Source organism: Zootoca vivipara, chromosome 16 (assembly GCF_963506605.1).
Source record: "Zootoca vivipara chromosome 16, rZooViv1.1, whole genome shotgun sequence".
Classification (NCBI taxonomy): domain Eukaryota; kingdom Metazoa; phylum Chordata; class Lepidosauria; order Squamata; family Lacertidae; genus Zootoca; species Zootoca vivipara.
This window is the reverse complement of record NC_083291.1, coordinates 36771808-36787909: the sequence shown is the minus strand read 5'-3', so window position 1 is coordinate 36787909 and position 16102 is coordinate 36771808. Positions and strand designations below refer to the sequence as shown.

The 16102-nt window shown below is 52.1% G+C and overlaps 1 protein-coding gene across 6 annotated transcripts in view; it reads left to right on the top strand.

Moving 5' to 3' along the window:
* The window catches only part of CCDC120 (coiled-coil domain containing 120), a 39379-nt gene extending 24649 nt beyond the window's left edge, over positions 1-14730 (top strand). For 4 of the 6 annotated variants that reach the window (XM_035141106.2, XM_035141105.2, XM_035141104.2 and 1 more), the window contains exons 2-9: positions 3109-3254; positions 3771-3904; positions 5698-5811; positions 5899-6121; positions 6764-6820; positions 8806-9049; positions 11167-11271; positions 12141-14730. In XM_035141106.2, coding sequence (XP_034996997.1) covers positions 3206-3254; positions 3771-3904; positions 5698-5811; positions 5899-6121; positions 6764-6820; positions 8806-9049; positions 11167-11271; positions 12141-12870 — 1656 coding nt within the window. In that variant the 5' untranslated portion in view covers positions 3109-3205 and the 3' untranslated portion in view covers positions 12871-14730. The remainder of the gene's footprint in view (positions 1-3108; positions 3255-3770; positions 3905-5697; positions 5812-5898; positions 6122-6763; positions 6821-8805; positions 9050-11166; positions 11272-12140) is intronic. The other 2 variants (XM_060268662.1, XM_035141108.2) reach the window with 2 other exon arrangements.
* The last annotated feature ends 1372 nt before the right edge of the window (positions 14731-16102 follow it).

Here is a 16102-nt window from a genome sequence, read left to right as displayed (position 1 = left end):
GACTGCAATTAGTCCTGGGGGGAAAAAACAAGGGCTGAGACTCAGACTGGAAAGAGAAGTTGCTGAATTGGAACTCATTACCAAGCTTAAAACCATGGAGCCACCTGGGATGAATAAAGACATTGGATTCTTATCTCATTATGCATGATCAAGCTTTCTTTAGTGCCTCAGCCCTTGTTTTTTTTACCACTCCCATCAGCCCATCACCCATTCCCACCCACCCCCACCACCCTCTGTATATATATATATAAGGGTCTGACACTTCTGTTTCAAGTGTATCTGAAGAAGTGTGCATGCACACGAAAGCTCATACCAAAGTAAAAACTTAGTTGGTCTTTAAGGTGCTACTGAAAGAATTTTTTTATTTTGCTTTGGCACAGGTGTGTCTACGCTCCACAGGGCAGGCGGAGAATGCTTTCCGCGGCCGTTGTACCTGATGCGAATGTCGTTCTCGGTGTGATTCATGCCGAGAGCAGTTCTGGTCTCTGCTGCGACTGGGATTACTTACGTAACCTGGGGAGGCTTCCAGGCTGTTCTCTGGACTCCCAGCTGGGCTCGGCCTTGATCTGGCCTCGCAGGGAAGCAGCTGTGGGCTTTGGCCTGGGCCCAGAAATGTGGAGAGCTGGCCAGCTGTCTCGCTGCCCCCAGACTTCCCACCGTGGATGCCTGTGGACATATGAGTTGACTGGCGAGCAGGGCGGAGGGGAGGGGAGGGGAAGGAGAGCTGGGGGTCTGGGCACTTCAGCTTTTACCTCCATCCGGAGCTCACTGGCTTTGAGCCAGCCTCAGGTACGAGGGAGAGGTTCAGGTTTCTCTCCCTCTATAATAACCGGGGCTTGTTCTCTGTCAAGGAAACCCTGAATTATACCAATCAACGTAAGACGTATAAAACGCTTCTTTAAATGGAGAGCACTATTGCGGGGGCATGCAGGAGACAGGCAAACCATAGCTTTTAAAAGCTTGTCTAGCCAATTAGAATGAAGCTACAGCAGGGAAATGTAATTGCTAAATGCAGTGTCCATATTCAAGAGGCAATAGGCCTGTGATTATTAGATGCCGAGGGGCAAGCAAGATGGCGGCGGCGGCGGTGTTTATTCTCGCATGGTTTCCTGGACTATTTATCTGGCCGCAGACTGCTGGACTAGGTGGTCTGACCCTGGCAGAGCCTAATGTTTGTTCCTAATCCATGATACCCCCACAATTACGGGCTTAACCTCAGAAACTCAAAGCTGGCCTAAATACTGCCCCTGAACAGGGACGGGAAGGGAGCCTTTGGTCATCCAGACGCTGTTGTACTACAACTCACATCATCCCTGGCTGCTGGGTTATGGTTCCAACAAGCCCCAGAATGTGGTCCAGGAATGGTCAGGTTGAGGTAGTTCTGTCTGTACTTGCTGGAGCCACTAGTCACCATGAAGTAGTAGGTTGAGTGACCTGTTGAAGCCGAGCATCCGCTGAGAGAGGAGTCTCTTCTGCAAGAATCCCCCCCCCACTTCTCATGCCAGCATGGCCAGTTGTCAGGGATGATGGGAATTGTAGTCCAAAAACATATGGAGGGCCACAGGTAACCCCAGACTTGATGGGAGAAAAGGGATGGGATCCCACAGCCAATCATAGTCTCCTTCTGGGACCTGCCCATCAGGTGGCTGCAGTCATGGCTTGCAATTCAGGTACATGGAAGAGTGCCTGAAGAAAGACCTGGGGAGATCAATAAGGAAACACCCCCACTTTCCTTCTTTAGTGCAGCCTTGATTCCAACACGCTTGTGGGGCTAGCAATGCTTGGGCAAAATAATAATAATAATAATAATAATAATAATAATAATAATAATAATAATATTTTCTTATTTATACCCCGCCCATCTGGCTGGGTTTCCCCAGCCACTCTGGGCGGCTTCCAACAGAAAAATAAAACACAATAATCTATTAAACATTAAAAGCCTCCCTGAACAGGGCTGCCTTCAGATGTCTTCTAAAAGTCTGGTAGTTGTTTTCCTCTTTGATATCTGTTGAGAGGGCGTTCCACAGGGCAGGCGCCACCACCGAGAAGGCCCTCTGCCTAGTTCCCTGCAATTTGGCTTCTCGCAACGAGGGAACCGCCAGAAGGCCCTCGGTGCTGGACCTCAGCGTCCGGGCAGAATGATGGAGGTGGAGACGCTCCTTCAGGTATACTGGACCGAGGCCATTTAGGGCTTTAAAGGTCAACACCAACACTTTGAATTGAAATACCATCCTTGGGATGCTTCAGCCTACCTTGCTCTGCCTCCCTTTCCAATACCATATAAGTCCTGCTGTGCCCCATGGCGGAGATGGGGGGGGGCACAAGAACGTACCCAACCCTGCTCTGACCATTGGCTGTGTGCCATGGACGAACCCGGAAATGTCAGCCCCATTCAAGGGCTACCTGTGGAGTCGCAGCTGAGGGAGGCAGAGCATTCCTGCGGAGACAAAATCCTCTCTTGGGGGAGAGTGGCTCTCCTGAACCTCCTCTGTGCCCAGCTTCCCCAACCCTGAATAGATGTGCACTCTGCCCACGCTCCTCAGGAAGTCAGTTCTACGTAGTCTGGGATGCTTCTCTACCCTCTTGCTTTTCCCTTGTGGTGTGGCCTGCCTTCCACGAGAGCCAGTGTGGTGTAGTGGTTAAGAGCGGTAGACTTGTAATCTGGGGAACCGGGTTCGCGTCTCCACTCCTCCACATACAGCTGCTGGGTGACCTTGGGCTAGTCACACTTCTCTGAAGTCTCTCAGCCCCACCCACCTCACAGAGTGTTTGTTGAGGGGGAGGAAGGGAAAGGAGATTGTTAGCCGTTTTGAGACTCCTTAGGGTAGTGATAAAGCGGGATATCAAATCCAAACTTCTTCTTCTTCTTCTTCTTCTTCTTCTTCTTCTTCTTCTTCTTCTTCTTCTTCTTCTTCTTCTTCTTCTTCTTCTTCTTCTTCTTCTTCTTCTTCTTCTTCCACTGACTTCAGGCAGATCCTCTCTCTCTCTCTCTCTCTTTCCTCTCTCTCTCTCCTCTCCTGTAGCATCATGCCCTCCACAGATGACTCAGCTGCTTGCCTCTGCAGAATCACACCCGCTTCTTACTCTCTTCTTGTCTCCCTATGGCAGTAACCAGCTGAGACCCCCCATCCGGGAGTTCCAGATGGGTCTCGGATCAAAGTGATTCCCCTCCCTCAGAAGCAGGAGACAAGCCAATCTACCAGACATGGAGGTGAAGGGGCAACTCATCAACTCATCCAGCTACAGCTCTTCAGGTACTGTCCTACTGATACATCTGCCCCCCCCCCAATTTTTATTTTATTTTTAAAAAAATATTATTCCTCCCTGCCTGGCTGATCACCTCATCCTCCCATTTCTGCACCCTGTGAGAGTTAAATATGGGACTTTCCATTGATTTCAAACCTTTGCTGACCCTTTTATTCAGGTGTGGGGAAGCATGGACCTGGGGGTTCAATGTTGCCCTCCATACCCCTTGAAACTCTCTCTCAGCCACATCCCCAGGCCTCACCCCTCACGCTGCTTTGCACCCCAAGTGTGTCTCCTTGAACTCTGATCCTGACTCTTGACAAACAGGGAGGGTGTGTTTAGTGTATGCGTGTGGGTGTAGAAACTAGCCTACCATACAGAGATGAAAGTTGAGTTTGTTGCTCTGCTAGCTTTTGCCTCTGGCCCCACCCACCCCTGGCATGTGGCCCTCAGGACATTGCCCACAAGGGGCTGCAGCCCTCAGGCTGGAAAATGACCCCCCCCCCCCGTTCTTTCCTCCGCAGAGGCTTTGCAGCGGGACCTCTGTCCGCGGATCCGGCTGGAGCGGGTGCAAGAACTGCTGGAGAAGCAGCGGTCGCTCCAGCAAGTGCTCAGTCTGCGCCTTAAGGAACTGCGCCGCATTTGCCTTCAGGAGGCTGTGAGTACCCGTTGGCAGGAGCACGGCTTGATGTGGGCGGGTGAGGGGCTGCCGCTGCCTCCAGGACTAGCCAAGAAAGTTATGGCGGCATGGAAAGTTGAAATTGTCCCTGGATGTAGAAAGCAGCCTGTGTTCCGCCAGACGGCAGATTCTCGAGAATCTCCGTTTCAGTGGGGCAAATTCCTGGTCCATGTTTGCTGGGGAGCGGAGGGTGAAAGCCGAGGAGAAGTAAAAGTAGAGACCTCTTGAAATTCTCCTCCCTGTTTGTGGGTAGAGAAATTGGGGCAGAGGAACCCAGGAGACAAACAGCAATCCAGTGGTGTCTTGGGGAAGGAGGTCACCCTTAGCAGTGGCAGGAGCACAGTTTATTAATTTATTATTAAAAATAATAAAAACAGTTTATTATTTAAAAAGGGGGGTGGCCAACACAAACACAGTCAATAAAAAAAGTGAAGGGTGTTTGAAGAAAATTCTGCCAAGCGGCCTCCTTTTTCTAAGAAAAAAGGAAAACCTTGAATTTTTCTCTGGGAAAAAATGTCTCCTCAAGATTTCAGTGCTGCTCTAGTTAAAAGCTGACATTGGAAAGAGTTTGGGTAATGGGCTGGCTGTCCTCCTCCACTTGTAAGAAAATGCCGGCAGATGCCACCCCCAAGTAGGCCCTGCTCTGTGCTTTGTTAGACATAGAATAGGTCAGAATTCTAAGCATGAAGAGGAACATACAGGGGGAAGGCCTCTTTGAGAAGTAATACTTCCAGGCTGTGCTGGTCAGGCCACTGGGCGCCACATTTTCAAAACAGCATTTGGCAAACTGGAGCGCAACTCGAGCAGGGCAGACAGATGGATCAGGGGCTGTAGAAACTCAAGTGGTTTGAGGAATGGTTGAAAAACAGATGGGCGCTTTTAGCCTGGAGAAGAGGAGATGAAGGCGAGACTCAGCAGCCGTCTTCAAACATCTGGAGAGCTGTCACACAGAAGATGGGGCAGACTTGTTCTCTGTTACTCCAGAGGAGAAGACTAGTAGAACCAAGGAGTATCCAAGCAGGTTCTATTCAGAGCAGGCCCAGTGGAATGAATGGACCTAAGTTAGCCGCATCCACCAATTTCAGTGGGTCTACTCTGGAGTATGACTAATGTGGGATGCAACCCAGGGAAAGTACAGGGAACCAGAATTTGGCCATATGTTTGGCAGAGCATCCTCTGATGATAAGAGCTGTTTGACAGTGGAACAGGCTGCCCTTAGAGTGGTGGCGAGCCGTCCTTTGCTGGGGGGATTTAAACAGAGGCTGGTTGGCCACCCGTCCAGGATGCTGCACTGCAGTTCCTGCATTGAGCAAGGGGGAGGAGGCTAGTTGACCATCAAGATTCCATCCAACCCTTCATTATTCTAGATGAGTTGACTTCAGATCATCCAGGACGGGGATGGGGAGCCTGTGGGCCTCCAGTTGCTGTTGGAGTCCAGCTCCCTTCAGCCACTCTCATCAGCATGCCCAGTGTTCAAGGACGATGGGAGCTGCAGTCCAGTAACCTCGGGGTGGGGGACACACAGGTCTATCATCCCTGAAGTAAAGCTAGAGGTTGCGAACCAGTGACGAAATCCGTTTTAGAAGTGCACTGCAGAACAAATAAATGCATGCAGATCTGGTTGGTTTTGTGTGAGCTACCAAAATCCAGCTGGTCTTGGTGCAGAATTTTAATCTTAAGCACAGATGATGCACACTTGTTCCAGCCTGGCCCCGGATGCCTCACCTGGGCAGTATTGACAAACACCGCTTGTATCCCTTTCCCATTGCCAGGAACTGACTGGAAAGTTGCCTCCCGAATACCCCCTGGAACCAGGGGAAAGACCCCAGCCTGTACGCCGGAGGGTGGCAGTTGCCTACCGAATTCCCGCTTCCCTCAAGAATGAGGTGAGCAGGGAGGTGGGGGAGAGCGAGTGGTGGGGAGAGAAGGGTTTCCGGGGTGGCTCTGATAATCCTCCTCCCATTGCCTTGCAGGAAGCGGCTTCCCTGGAGGAGCTGACTCAGGAGCTGGCTCTGCAGCAGCAAGTGGCGGAGGCTGCCCGGCGCCTCACCGTGGCTCCAGAGTTGACGGCTGACCAACGCCGCCGCCGGAGGCAGGTCCAGGCAGATGCCGCCCAGCGCCTCCGGGAGCTGGAGGCTCAGGTGGCAGAGTTCCGGGTGCGACTAGGCAAAGGGCCCCCCCAGAGGGGCAGCCATGGTGCGTTGCTCTTCCACCCTTTAAACCCTGCCCCCCTGCCCTCTGTGGGTGCAGTCCACCCTGCTGTACCGCTTGTGCAGAAGATTTCCCCTTGTGCCCAGGGTGGGGGAGCCAGGGAGGGCCTTCACTTGTTGCCAGACTCCAACTCCCAACATTGACCGTGCAGCCTGGAGCTGAAGGGAGTTGGAGGCCAGCAACATTGGGAGGGCCATATGTTCCCCACCTCTGGTTTGAGCCGTGGAACATCTTCCCCCTCCTCTCCTTTCCCCTGCAGCCTTCAAAATCTGAAGCACATCTTCAAAACCTGCTTCATGGGGTTGGGAGACCCTCCGGGGCCTATTTTGTGGTGGCCCTAACCACTGCAGGAATGCAGCCCTTGACAGCTTTCCACTGGGATAAGGGCTCCTGGTCCAAAAGCCCCCCCCCCCAATAGATTGAGTGCACTTCCTGACAATGGGAGGGTTTCCTACCATGAACCCTCCTCTTGCGTTGGAAGTGAACTTGTATGAAGGTTCTCCTATCCAAGCCGCTCGGTACCCACCCTATCCTTCTGGTATATTATGAGGAATGTTAGTCATCACAAACTGTTTTCTGATTGATCCCTGATTTATCTCTCTCTCTCATAAAAACAAAACAAAAAAGAAGAGGCTTTTCATTCAGAGAGCAGCTCCCTCTCCGAATCGGCCAGCCACGAAAATGGTAAGTGTGGGGTCTGCAGCCCCCTGCATTTCTTTCCTAGATTAAAGAGGGAGCGGTTGGTGGTTCTGGGCAAACGACAAGCGGCTAAAGGGGTGCCTTTGTCAAATGAGAGATGCTGAAGGCTCAGGCTCCCTCAGTCCCTCATCTTTCGCCCCGGAGATAATGAAGCAAAGGGGCTCTGCATAAGTGTGCTCAAAGTCTTGCCTGCCAGCCTGCTAGTACAAAGGGGTGTGTTTGTGGGTGGCGTCTTAATTAATGCCTGATCTGAGTGCATAGTGTCAATCAGTGGGATCCGGAAGTGAATTGAAAATAAACCCTACTTTGGAGCTAGCTTTTTGGAAGAAGCATCTTCTAATGTGGGTCAGGGTGAGAGAAGACTACTGCAATGCACTCTACGTGGGGCTACCTTTGAAGGTGACCCGGAAACTACAATTAATCCAGAATGCGGCAGCTAGAGTGGTGACTGGGAGCGGCCGCCGAGACCACATAACACCGGTCTTGAAAGATCTACATTGGCTCCCAGTACGTTTCCAAGCACAATTCAAAGTGTTGGTGCTGACCTTGAAAGCCCTAAATGGCCTCAGTCCAGTATACCTGAAGGAGCGTCTCCACCCCCTTCGTTCTGCCCGGACACTGAGGTCCAGCGCCAAGGGCCTTCTGGCGGTTCCCTCGTTGCAAGAAGCCAAGTTACAGGGAACTAGGCAGAGGGCCTTCTCGGTGGTGGCGCCCGCCCTGTGGAACGCCCTTCCACCAGATGTCAAAGAGGAAAACAACTACCAGACTTTTAGAAGACATCTGAAGGCGGCCCTGTTTAGGGAGGCTTTTAATGTTTAATCCATTATTGTATTTTAGTGTTTTGTTGGAAGCCGCCCAGAGTAGCTGCGGAAACCCAGCCAGATGGGCGGGGTATAAATAATAATATATTATTATTATTATTATTATTATTATTATTATTATTATTATTATTATTATATTATTATTATTATTATTATTCTCATAGCAAATTTTCCAGAGCAAATCCAAGGTGGTGACAAAGCCTTTAGAAGTCACGTGGCCCAAACATGGTGCTGGGGGAGCAGAGGGGCAGGTGTGTGGCCCCAGCGTTGAGCAATGCTGTCAATTAGCCCATCCGTGTGAGAGCCCAGAGCCCAGTTGATGCAGCAGGCAGGGGGAACCGAGTTGGATGAGCTGGTACCTCCTCTAGCAATTCCCTGGTCCTCCTCAGAAGGTAAAACTGCTCCTGGACTGTACCATTCCAGACTGCAGGCAGCAGCTGCTGCAAAACGGCATGCTTTCTGCCCTTCCAAAAAGTTAGCTAGGACTCCTAACTTTCTCCCTTGCCTTGTCTTGTCTGTGTATATGTTACATGTACAAACTAGGAACACTTTAACCACATGGAATTGTAGAGTTGGTACCCTGAGAATCATCTAAATCAGGGGTCCCCAAACGTATCTCGCCGAGGACCGGTGCCCCCAGCGCTCATCGTGCTGCGGGCCGGAGTGCGCGGGAGTGTGCGCCCATACGTGTGCGCACATGTGATTTCCAGCGCACTTTTGGGTCGCCAGAACACCAGAAATTGTGCGCATGCACTTCCTCTGGCCTGGAAGTGCGCCGGAAATGATGCTTGCGCACGCGCACAAGCTATTTCCGATGCTCCGGGGACCTGGAAATGGGCAGCTGCAGTGTGTCGTTAAGAGCGGGCGGCAGCAGCAGGGTCGCCGGGGGCCGCATAAAAGAGCCTCGCGGGCCGCATCCGGCCCCCGGGCCTTAGTTTGGGGAAGCCTGATCTAAATCCAACCCCCTGCAATGCAGGAATAGGCAGCTGTCCCTTATGGGGATCAATCCTGCAACTTTGGCGTTATCCGCATCACACTCTGACCACCTGAAATATCCAGGCTGAGGATGATCACATTTATGTTCAGAAAGTATAAACTGTCGGACTACCATATTTTTTTCATTGTTGTTGTTGTTTTTTGCCGAGGTAGGGGTATGTGGATGCTTCTACCCTGTGCCCTGTGCTCTGTCCTCAGACGACCCCCACAGCTTCCACCCCTCCAAAGCTTCCAACCACCAGGGGACTTTTTTTGACCGTCCTTCGCCGCCTAAGGCCCGAGATCACCTGCGTGCCATTTCCAGTAGCCCCGACCGCCGGCCAGGATGGCGGCTTTTGCAGCCGGACCTCTACAACGAGGGCAAGGACCGCAGGAACTCTGTGGCCAGCCCTGCCAGGTGACTAGGAGATGCCTGCGGACCTTCGGCCCTTTGCGTGTGTCTCTCCAGTAACAAAGTGAACTAGGGGGAGGAGGGAGTTGGCTGCCGAGCTGATGAACGCCCAGGGAGCCCCCTTAAGGGCCCATTGCAAGGACACGTGCAGAAAAAGGAGGTGCTAGACCCAGGGGTCAGCAACCTTTTCTCAGCCATGGGCTGGTCCACCGTCCCTAAGACCACGTGGTGGGCTGGACTATATTCTGGGGGTTGTGGGGGGGGGGAAGAGAATGAACGAAATCCTATGCCCCACAAATAACAGAGAGATGCATTTTAAATAAAAGCACACATTCTACTCATGTAAAAATACGCCGATTCCCGGACCGTCCGTGGGCTGGATTGAGAAGGCGATTGGGCCGCATCCGGCCCACGGGCCTTAGGTTGCCTACCCCCGCGCTAGACTGTAGCACTTCAGGCTGAAGAGGCAGGGTGACATTTTTGAATGCTGCTCCACATAAAAATGCAAAACACACAGCTCCCTGCCAATAGAAAGCTGGCCTGTGACGGAGAAAGGGAGTGAGCTAAAATGTAACTCAAGTGCTGTCCTCCTATGGCAGGGTTTTGGGGTTTGTTTCTTCAGCAGAGAGAAACTTCCCCCAAAAAGTTGATGCCTGCCTACTAGTCTTCAATGGCTTCTCCTGCTCTGCCTCCTCAGGAGTTTGCTCCCACATTCAATTGCACATGTAAACATGGCCACATGTGTAGCAGCTGATTTTCCTTAAAGGTTGGAGATGGGGAGACCATATAACACTCTTCCTAAAAGACCTACATTGGCTCCCAGTATGTTTCCAGGCACAATTCAAGGTGTTGGTACTGAGCTTTAAAACCGTAAATGGCCGCGGCCCAGTAGACCTGAAGGAGCGTCTCCACCCCCATCGCTCAGCCCAGACACTGAGGGCTTTCTGGCGGTTCCCTCACTGCGAGAAGTGAGGTTACAGGGAACCCGGCCGAGGGCCTTCTCGGTAGTGGTGCCCGCCCTGTGGAATGCCCTCCCAGCTGATGTCAAGGCTACAACTATACAACCTTTAGAAGACATCTGAATGCAGCCCTAGCCCCGTATAGGTAAAGGGACCCCTGACCATTAGGTCCAGTCGTGACCGACTCTGGGGTTGCGGCGCTCATCTCACGTTATTGGCCGAGGGAGCTGGCGTACAGCTTCCAGGTCATGTGGCCAGCATGACTAAGCCGCTTCTGGCGAACCAGAGCAGCACAAGGAAACGCCATTTACCTTCCTGCTGTAGCGGTACCTATTTATCTACTTGCACTTTGATGTGCTTTCGAACTGCTAGGTGGGCAGGAGCTGGGACCGAGCAACGGGAGCTCACCCCGTCGCAGGGATCCGAACTGCCGACCTTCTGATCGGCAAGCCCTAGGCTCTGTGGTTTAACCCACAGCGCCACCCACGTCCCCATATAGGGAACTCTTTAAAGGTTGATGTTTAATTCTGTTTTTATATTTTGCTGGAAGCTGCCCAGAGTGGCTTGGGCAACCCAGTCAGATGGGCGGCATATAAATAACAAAAGTATTATTATTATTATTATTTATTATTATTATTATTATTATTATTTAATTAATTAAGAAGGGAAAATTAGCTGCTAGGTGTAACAGTGGACTAAGAAACCCAGCCAACTGACACTACCTTTTGTCTTAACAATAAGGGCAGATCTGAGATGGTGCCTTTCTTACCAGATTCATAAGGATGATAGAGATGGGCACTTCAAGCCTCTCTCAACACCTTTGCCTCTAGGGCCAGCTTTTGGAGCAAGAGTAGCCGTGCAGAGGGCCTTGGGACTCCCATGAACCCTAGTCAGCATGTCGAATGTCCTGGGATTATGGAAGTTTTGGCCAAGAACATTCGGAGGGCACTCTGGTGTTTTCTGCAAGCAGAATTGAACTACTTGTAACTCAGCTTCTTAAGAGTTAGCACATACCTGCTTGGAAGCAGAAGGTGTTCATGGGATTACAGCTTACCTGTGCATACACAGAAACACACACATGTGCGAACATGTGCAGATTGGTGTACATAGGTGCCGAACCGGACTGACTCTTTTAGAAATAATTTTGTCTTCGCTCGTTTGCAGCCCAAGCCGTACCCTCCCCAGGAGTGTTTCCAGCTTTGAGGGCCGGAGTGTTCCAGCAACCCCAGTGTTGGCAAGGAGTGCTTGCGCGGGTGGCCACCAGTTCAGGTAGGCAAAATGCTGGGTTTCCACCCATAGCGGCTGGATGTGAGGTTGGGCTGGAGGCAGAGTGGGGTGGGGGTGTATGTGGAATTTGTGGGAAGTTTAGCTGGTCATAATCAGTGCTTTTTCTCTGGGGGGACGCAGAGGTATGCATGCCCCTAAACATTTTGTGAATCTTAAGTTTGGCCTCATTGAGGGGCAGTATTTCAATATGAGTAGGAAAAGGAGAGTACCCCTAAACATCACAATTATTATTATGAAATAACGAGGTCACACTTTTATAGATTTTTTTATTATTATAGACCTACTACATTCTAGCAGTCACCAAATTTACTTGTAATTCATTCTGTGTTAAAATAAACTTTAACCTCGTGACACAGCTATGAATACATTCTAAAATGTTATATTAAATATTGTTTCAAGTTTCTGTCTCGTAAATTATTTATTATAACAGCAGCACCGAAAAGGCTTTAAATAATTCTAGTTCCCGTTTCACATATTTCATAAAGGGGGATCTTTCTCTACCTTTACGTTTGCCTTAAACAGACCATTTCTGTTAATTTAGTCATTGTGGCAACAAATTTTCTCAAGCCATCCTTGTTGTGTTGAAACTATTGGAGCAGGCCATTTGGACGCTCTCCATATTTTGGCAGCTGTTAACAAAGCCCCATCTAAATTAGAATGTTCTGATATCACATCTTCCTTTAAGATACCCTAGAAGAGAGTTCCTGTGTACGAGATACACTTGTTTCCCCCCCCCAAATAATTATTGCATGATTGCCAAACACATGACTTTCTCCTCACATCTTCAACAGATTCCACAAACATCTGGAATAGCTTCTCTTTACACCTCTCTCTCTCTTTCTCTGTCTCAGATCCGAGGCCCCAGCTCTACACCCCCGGCAATGGTCAGGCAGCCACGACTCCCAGCTCGGCCCCCCGAGCCGTGACACCAGTGGTGATCGGGCCTCCCTCTTCGCCGCTCGGACCCGCCGCAGCAACAGCTCGGAAGCCCTGATTGAGCGGGCCCCTTCAGACGACCCTCTCTTCCCCGCTGCACCCCCTTTTAAAAGTGCCGAGGCCCTGACCCCTTCCATCTCTGGCCGCAACCCTCGGCCCCCTTACAACGACCTCCTCCTGGACTACTACCTGGAACGCAGGTGCTGGGGCGGCGGTGAGCACCTTTCGCGGCGGGACGGGCCCCCCCAGCTGGAGTGGGGGGCCCTTCCCGAGAGCCCGCTGCAGCGCCGAGCCCGGCCGGCTGCCCGCACCAAATCCTGCGGCCCGCTGCTGCCTCCCCAGTCGCGGGAGGTCGGTTACGGGCCCCCGTTGCCCCCTCAGCGCAACTTCCACAAAGCCCTGGCCCTGGAGGGACTCCGGGACTGGTACCTGCGCAACGCCGGAGTCAGCCAGCGCGGGGCGCTAGAGAGACGGGGACCCTCGCACACCAGCCACCAGCCGCTCCGCGGCTACTATGAGCCAGCTGCCGCAAACCCCGAGACGAGCTACTACGGGGCGCCGGGGGGGCTGCCCCACTCGGTGAGCTACGCCGGGCAGCCGCTGTATGGCAGGTATGGGGCACGACTCCACTATTTGCCCCGGTAACTGCATCCGCCCCATTCATCCTGCTTGCCTAACGCCCGACCCCCTAACACTGCTTCTGCAGAGTCTGTCTGTCTGTCTGTCTTTCTGCTCTTTCTTTTTCGGGCGCTTCCATCATGCTGCACTTTTCCCCAGCTGCTCGGGAATTATTGTGCTTTGTTTTCTGTTGCTATTTCCCCCCAGCCATTAAAAGTGCATTATTGGGGGGGGGGGTTGGGGGGGGAGGAGCACCCTTTTGTCGCTGCCTCTTGGTCCATTTCCAAAGGGGACCAATTGAGCTGCCAAGGGGCTGGAGTTTGGGGTGGACTCGGAAGCTGCGTTGGGATGAAAGGAAGATCTCTGTACTTCTTGCTGTGTTCCTCCTTGCCTAATTCTTTTCTTCTTCTTCTTCTTCTTTTCTCTCTCTCCCTCCCCTCCGCCTTCTGATGCCCTGCTATGCCCTCCCCAGGCCCTTTGGGGAACTGCTTTACATGGATGACTCTGCTGGCCCCTACAGCTTGGACTCCACAGAGCAGCCACCCCCGGGGACATTGGTCTGACCCCCCCACACTGCTTTCCCCCCCCCCAGGGGGAAACGGAGTTTGGTCTCTTTTTCTTTTCTTCGCTGGTGCCTCGTGTGTGCGTGTGTTACACCATGTTTGGGGGGGAGGGAATTCCCTGCTGGCAGGGTTTATATACTATATATATCTGTGTGTGTGTGTGTGAGAGAGAGAGAGAGAGAGAGAGAGAGAAGTGGGGTTGTTGCATGTCACACTGGACACACAACTGGGAGGAGGCCGGATATGTCTCCCCAGTTCTTCCTACACATTATTAAACTTTTCCCATTTGAGATTTTATTTTTTTGGAGGGGATATGTATTTACTGTAGCCCACTGCCACTCACTCCCACCCCAAAAGGGTTTATCAGCTGCAGGGAGGGGTGCCTCAATTCTGCCCTGGTGCTGTGGTTTAGGGTGCGCCATTTTCAACCCGAGACCCTGGAATGTATCGTTGAGGGGTGTGCAGATGTTTGTTGCGGGCAAAAGGCTGCCTAGCGCATACCTGCCATCTCGCTGTGGAATTTCAGTTCTTTAAAAATGTCCAAAAAGGGGGGGGAAATAATCTACACCCACCACACACCCCATGAGCGATTTCTGTCCACCCCCCCCCTGCTCACTTCTGACAAGGGGTGGGGTGGGGGAGGCTTCTGCAGAAAGGGGACTCCAGGTAAGGGAAATGCAAGCTCCTTATTATTTTTTAAAACTCCAGCTGCTTCCTGGCAGGTGAAACTGGGATGGGTGCTATAGGATGAGAGTTCTTGCTTTCAGTTCATCGCAAATCGAAGGTGAGGAACATGTATCTCCCCTCTTCCCCCCCCCATTGCCCAGAGGTTGTTGCCCAACAGTGCCCATCACCCATGGCTTTGCTGCCTTAAGGCAGTTAGGAACCCAACAGTACCTTTGAGGGCCACAGGCTTACTGCCCCACCTATTAAGAAAATTACAGTATATAGAAAGGGGCGTGGGGTGCCAGAAGCTACCGGCTGAAACGGCTGCCCATTATGGTGGCTGTGGGAACCGCGGGGGTTTCTGTTGCAGAAATTTGACTCCGTCTATGGGCGAGTTTGGCTCCCACCGCAAAGCAGGCAGGCAGACTTCTTTTCACACGCTGACTTGCGAACCCCATTCCCATGCAATGCCCACGTGTTGGGCGTTGCGGGTGTGGGAAGATCAATGTGAACATGGGTGTTTGCCACACAGCAGCCCCGATGTGCCGCGCTGCCCGTCCCATGTCTAAAAAGCACAGGCAGAGAGACCCTTTGGCGCACCCCATTCAACCATGCTGCCGGCCCCCCTCCTCTCCTTTGCCCTGCAATGTTACAAAGGGGGAAAAAACACACCTTGCTTTCCTTTAAAAGCTTTTTTAAAAATGTGACAGGTTTTCCTCGTCATAGCTGCACAAGAAGTGGCCACGTCATTTTAATAATCTGTTTTTGCCCCGTGAATCCAGATCATATTTGGGGGTGGGGGGTAAAGAAGGGGGTGGGGTGAAGGAGGGATAAAGGAGGCCTTTTCTCTCCCCCCCCCTTCTCGCCACTTCCCTCTGTGACGGACCAAGGTTCACAGGAGCAGAGTCACTGTCTTGCGTGTCTTTTTAATCTTCACTGCTGTACAGATTGTATATGGGGGGGGGGCCTGAATGTAAAACTGAGCACTGTGCATATGAAATGAGAAAGGATTTCTATAATAAAGATTGTAAAGGCGAGCGAGGCTGTGTTGTGTGGTGGCTGGAGGGACAACTTCAGGTACCGAGTCAAAGTGTCTTGTGTTCTTGGTGCAAACAGCATGCCATGGGAGGTGAGAGCAGAGAGCAGGGAATCCTCTCCTGGCCCTCTGGATTCTGTTTCACGCTCCCATTAACCGGGAATGGTTAAATCTGCATTTAAATACAGTATCAAATTCTAGGAAGAGCCAGAGCTTCCAACAAAGATTAAAAATACATTAAAATGTCACACATTAAAAACTTGCCTAAACAGGGCTGCCTTCAGATGTCTTCTAAATGTCAGGTAGTTGTTTATCTCTTTGACATCTGATGGGAGGGCGTTCCACAGGGCGGGCGCCACTACCGAGAAGGCCCTCTGCCTGGTTCCCTGTAGCTTTGCTTCTCACAGTGAGGGAACCGCCAGAAGGCCCTCGGCACTGGACCTCAGTGTCCGGGCAGAACGATGCAGGTGGAGACCGAGGCCGTTTAGGGCTTTAAAAGTCAGCACCAACTCTTAAATTGTGCTCGGAAACTTGTTGTTGTTGTTTAGTCATGTCCGACTGTTCGTGACCCCATGGACCAGTGGTCTGCAACCTGCAGCTCCGGAGCGGCATGTGGCTCTTTTACACCTTTGCTGCGGCTCCGGAGCGGATACGCGGAGGAGGCGTCCGAGCCATGCGCCGCCTGAGCCATGCGGCGGCGCCCGCCATGCCCGCCAGACACTCGCGCGGTGTCCACCGCCGCCAGAGCATACAGCCTGCGCCCTGCACGACGCCCGCCTGTGCGCGTGCGCTGTGCAAAAAGGACGCAAGGTGACGTTAGCAGCCCGGGGAGCGTGGTCGGCCCCCTCCCTGCATCAGCCCCTCCCCGCCGCATTTCTGCAGCCAATAGGCTCACGGGGGGGCGGGGACGGAGTTATTTATTTTTTTAAACTGGTGCGCTTCTTCCCGCCCAGCAGCAGAAAAGGCTTGCGGGCTCGGAGCGCGTGTTTGCTGC